This window comes from Mytilus edulis, chromosome 7 (assembly GCF_963676685.1).
Source record: "Mytilus edulis chromosome 7, xbMytEdul2.2, whole genome shotgun sequence".
Taxonomy (NCBI): domain Eukaryota; kingdom Metazoa; phylum Mollusca; class Bivalvia; order Mytilida; family Mytilidae; genus Mytilus; species Mytilus edulis.
In genome coordinates, this window is record NC_092350.1 from 89,268,372 (window position 1) to 89,280,411 (window position 12,040).

Consider the following 12,040-nt stretch of genomic DNA (forward strand, 5'->3'; position numbering starts at 1 on the left):
ATTCGTTTCATGCATATGGATCCAAATGAGGTGGACTTATTGTCTGGACAACAAAGTTACAACAAAGGCATATGTTTTTTGTGTTCACAATTTCTAATACTGTGTAAAAGCTAATAACATTAATGGTAGAACTTTACTGTACGAGATATGCATTCCTACCATAAATGTCTTTTCATCTAATTTACTATTTAAAAAAATTCTTGACCTGGATTCATCATATTCATTGAAATCTAGCCTTTAATCAGATCTTTACCAATAATATTGCTGAAAAATAAGTGATTTAAACTAAAAAAACCAAAATTATTATAAACATTTTCCTATGAACAGGAAACAAAATATGTTAAGCATACACATCATACCATCTAATTTATTCCACACGCCATCATCAGACATTGCCTTGCATTTTATTGTGCGGATTTCTATTCCATTTGTACTGGTAACATCTGTAATATCTTCACCAAACAATTTTTTAATCAATGAAGTCTTTCCAGCACCCTTTTTTCCAACAATTACTAAACGTATGTCTCTTTTTTTCTCAGATCCTGACTGAAGTAATTTAAGGTACAATTCAACAGATCTTTTGTCTGTCATTAATTTTATTTCAGTTGGAACTTCATCTACAAAGTCAAAGATATGTTTGTGAAAAAGAACATTATCTTTCCCAATTGTATTATGATATAAGTGTTATAGTATGCATATCTGTCATTGTTTGCAAATATAAAATATTTCGATGTTTTCAAATTAAGATGGTTAAACCAATAGTTAAGTGCTGTTATAAACAGGTGATCATTTTTTGTATCTTTATGTGCCTCTTAAATGCCAAAATTTTAAAACGGTTTTCCATTTTACAGTGAAAATTTCAGGCAATTCATAATAATATATATAAAAAACTGCATTCCCAAATATACTTCATAATTTATAATCTTAAGCATGTTAAGGTGAGATACCACTTTTCATTTCACCCAATTAGTCTTTGTTAAATTTGCACTTTTAAAAAACAAATGTGCAAAATTTATCTTTTTTTCAAATAAACATGATAAAGAAATACTTGGCATGCGTTAAGTTTTATCCTCTCCAGTACTATAGACGAAATTTCAAATAACATTTCATTGCATATAAGAAAATAACTATCACTGGAAATTAACCAATAAAATGTTCACCTCTGTTTTACCCGTGTACAACATGTACAAGCTTTAGTAACCAATTGTGTTACTTCAAGTTTCTAAAATATTCTATAGAAACACCCAAAAAAAAATGGTGCTTTGAAACACCCAAGATATATGTGTATGACCCAGAATTCTTTTAATGCAATGACATGTTGTATAAAGCATCTACAACTGTTAAATCCGTATGCAACCGGATGTGACGTACTATGGATTGGTGGTATTACGCCAAAAATACACTAATGAAGCATCATCGACATGTGTTAAAAGAGATTTTGCTTTTTAACTAGTGATTATATCCATCTTAAATTTTCGGTGATTGATTCATTGGTTAATCATTGTTAATTGGTGTTTAACGCCAATTTCAACACTATTGTCATAGGGTGAAACTTGCACATTTATTTCTTAGCTAGGATCAGTACTTAATTGCCCACATTCATTTTCTATGCTCAAGCGTGTTAAGTATTTGTAGATTTATTGTTTTCATGAACTTTAGGAGACTGTCTGATTGGCCGTTAAAATTATTGTATGATGCAGCTGTGTTTTAACTGTAATCGTTTCTAATTAGACGCCGTATAATTCATGTCTCTGTTTGTTTATATTCTGTCCTTATACTTGTGTGATCTAGAGATAAATGACGATTTACTGTGTGAGAAAGTCATGAAAGTAGCCAGGGCCTTGGCAATAATAAAACTTAGTGAATGTTGAGATTCGACAGGATTGAAGATAGTTAGTGATTATAGATAGAGAATGGGCGTGTCTTTATATTACATGTAACAATGTAATGTAATGAAAGTGTATATATATATGAACTTGTACATAATAAATATGTATGTATGAACCTGAGTTTTTAAAGCCAGTGCCTTAGAAGAGCTCTGTGACATTATGGTGGCCAGCAACCGGATTTATTTTGGATTTTAATTGAACATTTTGGACTTTAACTGTTAACTCTGCAATATGCTACCAAAAGGACGACTAAGAAGAAATATATCGGAAGATAGGAATGCAACAATAACTTTTTGGAAGAAAACATCAAAGATCTGAAAAAAAATGAAAATGTTGGCAATGCAGAGAGGAAGAGGTCGTTTTGGAAAATTTTGAGAATAGTTTTCAACAATTGAGAAGACAAAGAAGAGGACGTGATTTTGAAAGTAAAAAAAATCTACGCGAATCAGACAGTAGGCCGATTTGGAACTTCTATATGAAAGTTGGACACATGGAGAGAATATTTGATGAAGAATTCTTCATATATGTCGAGAAACTAGAAGTTGCTTCCTTAAAAGGAGGGAAGGCAGAAGAAAACGAAATGAATCCTTAAGTTTTTGAATGTGGAAATTTCGGAAATTTGTCTATCGTGACGTCTTTTCTGAATGATGTCGAATTTACTACTGAATATATTTTTTTGGAAATTCGTCTGTCGCAGCGTCTGTTCTGAATGAAGCTTATGTCAGATGTTGTAAAGGAAAAGGAAATGAATCCTTCTAAAGTATGTGGAAATATAAATTTGGAAATTCGTCTGTCGCGACGTCTGTTCTGAATGAAGGTTATTTCAGATGATGAAAATGAAAATGAGGTAATAGAATGTTTGTCGTCATGGGGCTCCAAGACAGTTAAACACTTTCGATCAAGCCGTATGAAATAAATTTGTAAAATTATAGAACAGCATACCATCCTGAAACAGATGGTTTATTGGAATGTTTAACGGAACATTAACCGCAATGTTATCAAATGGATGTTAGTGGACACTAGCTTGATTGGGACACATTTATTACCTTTGGATTGATCACTTACTTCGTTGTACGAAAGTATACAAGAGACTCTGTTGTTCCGAACATTTATCAAATTGAAAATAGTGACAATACAATGGTGAAATTTTAAGATACAATGCGATCACGAAATGAGTCTAAGAGGTTAGAAAAACATTATTTTATTCCGTTTGAGAATGGTGAGACCCAGTGGGTAAAAGAGGATGCTATGAAAGATTTTGCAATTATAAAAGACTTTCATATTTCAAATGAGAACAATGCATAGACTGTGAATTTGTTTAAATGTGTTAAAAAAAAATATATAATATTGTGTATGTATATATATACCATGTATGAGTAAGAGTGTGTTTGTGTGTCGGGACGCCACAGTTAATAGGGGAGGTATGTCATAGGGTGAAACTTGCACATTTATTTCTTATCTAAGATCAGTATTTAATTGCCCACATTAATTTGCTATGCTGAAGCATGTTAAGTATTTGTAGATTTATTGTTTTCATGAACTTAATTCTCCTTAATAATGAATTACATTCAACAAACAAGAGGCTCTCAAGAGCCTGAATCGCTCACCTGAATTTTTTTGGTTTAATCTCTCATCAATGATTATTTTGGCTTTTCAATTTATTTAAATGTTCTTTGAATCGTCCTATTTTCTTCAAAAGCAAAAAAAAATCATTTTCTCCTATGTTCTATTTTAGTCATAGGAGCTATGTTTCTTGACATACAAGGAAATGAAATATAAAATTTATACTAGATACTCTGAAACTCTGAAACTCATTTAGCCTAAGTTTGGCTGAAATTGATACAGCAGTTTCATAAGAGAAGATTTTTTAAAGTAAGTCAACATGATGAACAAATTGTGAAAAAAGTCTTTAAAGGGCAATAACTCCTAAAGAGGTCAATTGACAATTTTGGTCAAATTGACTTATTTGTAGATCTTACTTTGCTGATCATATTTGCTGTTTACAGTTTATCTTTATCTATAATAATATTCAAGATAATGACCAAAAACTGCAAAATTTCCTTAAAATTACCAATTAAGTGGCAGCAACCCAACAATTGGATGTTTGATTCATCTGAAAATTTCAGGGCTGATAGATATTGACCTAATGAACATTTTTACTCCATGTCGAATTTGCTCTAAATGCTTTCGTTTTTGAGATATAAGCCAAAAACTGCATTTGACCCCTATGTTCTATTTTAAGTAACGGCGGCCATGTTTTTTGACGGATCAAAAATCAAAGCACACACTTTGTGCAGGATAATCTAAGGAACAACCATGCTAAGTTTTAACCAAATCCAATCAGTAGTTTCAGAGGAGAAGATTTTTTAAAGTTAGCAAATATGATGAACAAATTGTGAAAAATTGTCATTAAAGGACAATAACCCCTTAAGGGGTCAATTGACAATTTTGGTCATATTAACTTATTTGTAGATCTTACTTTGCTGATCTTTTTTGCTGTTTACAGTTTATCTTTATCTATAATAATATTCAAGATAATGACCAAAAACTGCAAAATTTCCTTAAAATTACCAATTAACTGGCAGCAACCCAACAATGGTTTGTTTGATTCATCTGAAAATTTCAGGGCTGATAGATCTTGACCTAATGAACATTTTTACTCCATGTCAGATTTGCTCTAAATGCTTTCGTTTTTGAGATATAAGCCAAAAACTGCATTTGACCCCTATGTTCTATTTTAAGTAACGGCGGCCATGTTTTTTGACGGATCAAAAATCAAAGCACACACTTTGTGCAGGATAATCTAAGGAACAATCATGCTAAGTTTTAACCAAATCCATTCAGTAGTTTCAGAGGAGAAGATTTTTTAAAGTTAGCAAATATGATGAACAAATTGTGAAAAATTGTCATTAAAGGACAATAGGTCCAAGGACACAGTTATCGTCCTTTGGTTTTCGTTGTCTACGAATATAGTCCCTAGTGTAAACAGTGTATAACTTGCATGTCTTATTTGATACACTTTCCCAATTTATTTCTTGATATTAAATGCATGAAATATCAAGTAGGGGGATGTAATTACATGTAAAACAAGAGGCTCTCAAGAGCCTGAATCGCTCACCTGAATTTTTTTGGTTTAATCTCTCATCAATGATTATTTTGGCTTTTCAATTTATTTAAATGTTCTTGAAATCGTCCTATTCTCTTCAAAAGCCAAAAAAAAAATCAATTTCTCCTATGTTCTATTTTAGCCATAGGAGCTATGTTTCTCGACATACAAGGAAATGAAATATAAAATTTATACTAGATACTCTGAAACTCTGAAACTCATTTAGCCTAAGTTTGGCTGAAATTGATACAGCAGTTTCAAAGGAGAAGATTTTTTAAAGTAAGTCAACATGATGAACAAATTGTGAAAAAAGATTTTAAAGGGTAATAACTCCTTAAGAGGTCAATTGACAATTTTGGTCAAATTGACTTATTTGTAGATCTTACTTTGCTGATCATTTTTGCTGTTTACAGTTTATCTTTATCTATAATAATATTCAAGATAATGACCAAAAACTGCAAAATTTCCTTAAAATTACCAATTAAGTGGCAGCAACCCAACAATGGTTTGTTTGATTCATCTGAAAATTTCAGGGCTGATAGATCTTGACCTAATGAACATTTTTACCCCTTGTCAGATTTGCTCTAAATGCTTTCGTTTTTGAGATATAAGCCAAAAACTGCATTTGACCCCTATGTTCTATTTTAAGTAACTGTGGCCATGTTTTTTGACGGATCAAAAATCTAAGCACACACTTTGTGCAGGATAATCTAAAGAACAATCATGCTAAGTTTCATCCAAATCCATTCAGTAGTTTCAGAGGAGAAGATTTTTTAAAGTTAGCAAATATGATGAACAAATTGTGAAAAATTGCCATTAAAGGACAATAACCCCTTAAGGGGTCAATTGACAATTTTGGTCATATTAACTTATTTGTAGATCTTACTTTGCTGATCATTTTTGCTGTTTACAGTTTATCTTTATCTATAATAATATTCAAGATAATGACCAAAAACTGCAAAATTTCCTTAAAATTACCAATTAAGTGGCAGCAACCCAACAATGGTTTGTTTGATTCATCTGAAAATTTCAGGGCTGATAGATCTTGACCTAATGAACATTTTTACCCCTTGTCAGATTTGCTCTAAATGCTTTCGTTTTTGAGATATAAGCCAAAAACTGCATTTGACCCCTATGTTCTATTTTAGGTAACGGCGGCCATGTTTTTTGACGGATCAAAAATCGAAGCGCACACTTTGTGCAGGATACTCTAAGGAACAATCATGCTAAGTTTCATTCAAATCCATTCAGTAGTTTCAGAGGAGAAGATTTTTTAAAGTTAGCAAATATGATGAACAAATTGTGAAAAATTGCCATTAAAGGACAATAACCCCTTAAGGGGTCAATTGACAATTTTGGTCATATTAACTTATTTGTAGATCTTACTTTGCTGATCATTTTTGCTGTTTACAGTTTATCTTTATCTATAATAATATTCAAGATAATGACCAAAAACTGCAAAATTTCCTTAAAATTACCAATTAAGTGGCAGCAACCCAACAATGGTTTGTTTGATTCATCTGAAAATTTCAGGGCTGATAGATCTTGACCTAATGAACATTTTTACCCCATGTCAGATTTGCTCTAAATGCTTTCGTTTTTGAGATATAAGCCAAAAACTGCATTTGACCCCTATGTTCTATTTTAAGTAACGGTGGCCATGTTTTTTGACGGATCAAAAATCTAAGCACACACTTTGTGCAGGATAATCTAAAGAACAATCATGCTAAGTTTCATCCAAATCCATTCAGTAGTTTCAGAGGAGAAGATTTTTTAAAGTTAGCAAATATGATGAACAAATTGTGAAAAATTGCCATTAAAGGACAATAACCCCTTAAGGGGTCAATTGACAATTTTGGTCATATTAACTTATTTGTAGATCTTACTTTGCTGATCATTTTTGCTGTTTACAGTTTATCTTTATCTATAATAATATTCAAGATAATGACCAAAAACTGCAAAATTTCCTTAAAATTACCAATTAAGTGGCAGCAACCCAACAATGGTTTGTTTGATTCATCTGAAAATTTCAGGGCTGATAGATCTTGACCTAATGAACATTTTTACCCCATGTCAGATTTGCTCTAAATGCTTTCGTTTTCGAGATATAAGCCAAAAACTGCATTTGACCCCTATGTTCTATTTTAGGTAACGGCGGCCATGTTTTTTGACGGATCAAAAATCGAAGCGCACACTTTGTGCAGGATACTCTAAGGAACAATCATGCTAAGTTTCATTCAAATCCATTCAGTAGTTTCAGAGGAGAAGATTTTTTAAAGTTAGCAAATATGATGAACAAATTGTGAAAAATTGCCATTAAAGGACAATAACCCCTTAAGGGGTCAATTGACAATTTTGGTCATATTAACTTATTTGTAGATCTTACTTTGCTGATCATTTTTGCTGTTTACAGTTTATCTTTATCTATAATAATATTCAAGATAATGACCAAAAACTGCAAAATTTCCTTAAAATTACCAATTAAGTGGCAGCAACCCAACAATGGTTTGTTTGATTCATCTGAAAATTTCAGGGCTGATAGATCTTGACCTAATGAACATTTTTACCCCATGTCAGATTTGCTCTAAATGCTTTCGTTTTTGAGATATAAGCCAAAAACTGCATTTGACCCCTATGTTCTATTTTAAGTAACGGTGGCCATGTTTTTTGACGGATCAAAAATCTAAGCACACACTTTGTGCAGGATAATCTAAAGAACAATCATGCTAAGTTTCATCCAAATCCATTCAGTAGTTTCAGAGGAGAAGATTTTTTAAAGTTAGCAAATATGATGAACAAATTGTGAAAAATTGCCATTAAAGGACAATAACCCCTTAAGGGGTCAATTGACAATTTTGGTCATATTAACTTATTTGTAGATCTTACTTTGCTGATCATTTTTGCTGTTTACAGTTTATCTTTATCTATAATAATATTCAAGATAATGACCAAAAACTGCAAAATTTCCTTAAAATTACCAATTAAGTGGCAGCAACCCAACAATGGTTTGTTTGATTCATCTGAAAATTTCAGGGCTGATAGATCTTGACCTAATGAACATTTTTACCCCATGTCAGATTTGCTCTAAATGCTTTCGTTTTCGAGATATAAGCCAAAAACTGCATTTGACCCCTATGTTCTATTTTAGGTAACGGCGGCCATTTTTTTTGACGGATCAAAAATCGAAGCGCACACTTTGTGCAGGATACTCTAAGGAACAATCATGCTAAGTTTCATTCAAATCCATTCAGTAGTTTCAGAGGAGAAGATGTTTGAAAAATTGTTAACGACGACAGACGACGACGACGACGACGACGACGACGACGTCGACGACGACGGACGCCAAGTGATAAGAAAAGCTCACATGGCCTTTTAGGCCAGGTGAGCTAAAAAAATTGGGTGCTGAATCTTTATGTTAAGAAGTAAATTGGTCCAGTTCTAAAAGGTCAAATTTTAGCACGTCTGAAGCTGTCAAACTGAATTTTACACCCCCTTAACACAGAATTGTCAATATTTTGAGTTAGAGCTGGTAGAAGTTTCTATAATTTTGATATTATTTGTCTCACTGGTAGTACACTACACTGTAAAAATCTTTTTGAGAAAGAGCAGGTGCGATTTTTTTAATTTGAATTTATTGTCTAAAAGAAATGCACTACGAAATAACTGTGTTCTCGGGCCAATAACCCCTTAAGGGGTCAATTGACAATTTTGGTCATATTAACTTATTTGTAGATTTTACTTTGCTGATCTTTTTTGCTGTTTACAGTTTATCTTTATCTATAATAATATTCAAGATAATGACCAAAAACTGCAAAATTTCCTTAAAATTACCAATTAAGTGGCAGCAACCCAACAATGGTTTGTTTGATTCATCTGAAAATTTCAGGGCTGATAGATCTTGACCTAATGAACATTTTTACCCCTTGTCAGATTTGCTCTAAATGCTTTCGTTTTTGGGATATAAGCCAAAAACTGCATTTGACCCCTATGTTCTATTTTAAGTAACGGCGGCCATGTTTTTTGACGGATCAAAAATCGAAGCGCACATTTTGTGCAGGATATACTAAGGAACAATCATGTTAAGTTTCATTCAAATCCATTCAGTAGTTTCAGAGGAGAAGATGTTTGAAAAAATGTTAACGACGACGACGACGACGACGACGACGACGACGACGACGACGACGACGACAACGGACGCCAAGTGATGAGAAAAGCTCACATGGCCTTTTAGGCCAGGTGAGCTAAAAATGTTACAGGCAAATTATAAGAGCTAGCCAAGGACATGTAGCAAGTCCTTAAATCTCAGATATAGCCATATACCAACAAATAAATAAAATTCTAAATATCTTTCCACACAAAAACAAAATATTATTTCATAAGCATGATAAGCGTACGCAAGATGATGGATATATTTTATTTCAAGGTACTAAGGGAGAAGTTAAACTTCTTTTCGAAATAGCAAACACAAACCACAACCTACTGCAATTTACTTATGAAATTGACAAAGTTTGAAATTTCTAGACTTAGAAACGTATAAAGGACAGAGATTTCAAACAGAAAAATATCTTAGATATTAAATGTTTCACAAAACCAACTGAAAAATTCCAATATCTACACCAAAATTCTAACCACGCTAAAAGCTGTTTTAAATCCTTTATTAAAGGTGAAGGAATAAGAATTCTTAGAAATACCTCTGATCCTGACAATTTTAATGAAAGAATACACAAATTTACAGAAAAATTAATACAAAGAGGTTACAAAATCGCTTTTGTAAATAAAATATAAAGAAATATTTCCCATACAGATCGAAGGAATAAACAAATTAACAAACAAAGAAACAAGCATAAACAAAAACACAGATAACTATAATATATCTTTCATAACACAATACATGCAATGCTAATGCGGAAAATTTACAAACCATTATAAGAAAACATTGGCATTTAATTCAAGACAACCCACAGTTCAAAAATCTCTTTGATAAAAAACCTACAATAGCATTCAAAAGAAACAGGAACATTGGGGAAATTGTTAAGAAACACTTGAAATAAATCAATGTCTCCCAATATAAATTAATAAGACAGTTACACTAAAACCAAAGGAAGGTGGGCTGACAATGACAAATGCATATTGAAACGTATCTTAAACTAAATCTAAAAACCAAAACCAGCGATCCATATATACGATGATAAAACGAACAATAATAAATAAAAGGTACAATATTAAATAAAATGTACAAAATAATAAACAAATAAAGATTTAGAGAATAAAAAAACAAAACGGACGACCTCTGAAGAGAGTTACCTGGAATATAATTCAGAAAGAACTCGAAACATTGTACACGTAGCACGTAATCAATGTAAGGTCGGAAATGTGATCCATATTATAAAAGGGTGGATATTGGATCAATATACCTATAATGTATACTAGTGTTATGAAAAGCTTGTTATTTTGAAACTGAGTAGCAAACGTCCTTAATCAAACCAAGAGTATTTTAAACTAGAGGCTCTAAAGAGCCTGTGTCGCTCACCTTGGTCTATGTGAATATTAAACAAAGGACGCAGATGGATTCATCACAAAATTGTGTTTTGATGATGGTGATGTGTTTGTACATCTTACTTTACTGAACAATCTTGCTGCTTACAATTATCTCTATCTATAATTAACTTGGCCCAGTAGTTTCAGAAGAGAAGATTTTTGTAAAACATTACTAAGATTTACGAAAAATGGTAAAAAATTGACTATAAAGGGCAATAACTCCTAAACGGGTCAACTGACCATTTCGATCCTGTTGACTTATTAGTAAATCATACTTTGCTGAACATTGTTGCTGTTTACAGTTTATCTCTATCTATAATAATATTCAAGATAATAACCAAAAACAGTAAAATTTCCTTAAAATTACCAATTGAGGGGCAGCAACCCAACAATGGGTTGTCTGATTCATTTGAAAATTTCTGGGCAGATAGATCTTTACCTGATGAACAATTTAACACCTGTCAGATTTGCTTTAAATGCTTTGGTTTTTGAGTTATAAGCCAAAAACTGTATTTTACCCCTTTGTTCTATTTTCAGCCATGGCGGCCATCTTGGTTGGTTGGGCGGGTCACCGGACACAATTTTTAAACTAAATACCCCAATGATGATTGTGGCCAAGTTTAGTTTAATTTGGCCCAGCAGTTTCAGAGGAGAAGATTATTGTAAAACATAACTAAGATTTACGAAAAATGGTAAAAAATTGACTATAAAGGGCAATAACTCCTAAAGGGGTCAACTGACCATTTCAATCCTGTTGACTTATTTGTAAATCTGACTTTGCTGAACATTATTGCTGTTTACAGTTTATCTCTATCTATAATAATATTCAAGATAATAACCAAAAACAGTAAAATTTCCTTAAAATTACCAATTCAGGGGCAGCAACCCAACAACAGATTGTCCGATTCATCTGAAAATTCCAGGGCAGATAGATCTTTACCTGATTAACAATTTTACCCCCATGTCAGATTTGCTCCAAATGCTTTGGTTTTTGAGTTATAAGCCAAAAACTGCATTTTACCCCTATGTTCTATTTTTAGCCATGGCGCCCATCTTGGTTGGTTGGCCGGGTCACCGGACACATTTTTTAAACTAGATACCCCAATAATGATTGTGGCCATGTTTGGTTTGATTTGGCCCAGTAGTTTCAGAGGAGAAGATTTTTGTAAAAGTTAACAACGACAGACGACGACGGACGCAAAGTGATGGGAAAAGCTCACTTGGCCCTTCGGACCAGGTAAGCTAAAAAATGAGTTTATAGTGTTGCAGTATCATTAATATCTTTGTTATAACTGGACATTGCAATCTTGCATTTTTATCATTAATCAGAGGAATAAATCTTGAGTCATATAATTTAAATAGAACAATTAAATCTGGCAGATTCCATGTAAGAAATGGAAATGTCTGTCAAAATGAATAAATAAATAAAAATAATAATTATTGTTATTTTAAAGATAATCTGTGAATGTTTTGATGAATAATGATGTTAGATGAAATTATAAAAATA

General features: G+C 32.4%; 1 protein-coding gene across 1 annotated transcript in view; it reads right to left on the bottom strand.

Moving 5' to 3' along the window:
- LOC139483482 (uncharacterized) overlaps positions 1–12,040 on the bottom strand; it is a 78,446-nt gene that overhangs the window by 18,336 nt on the left and 48,070 nt on the right. Inside the window, exon 9 of the mRNA XM_071267503.1 lies at positions 360–617. Coding sequence (XP_071123604.1) covers positions 360–617 — 258 coding nt within the window. The remainder of the gene's footprint in view (positions 1–359; positions 618–12,040) is intronic.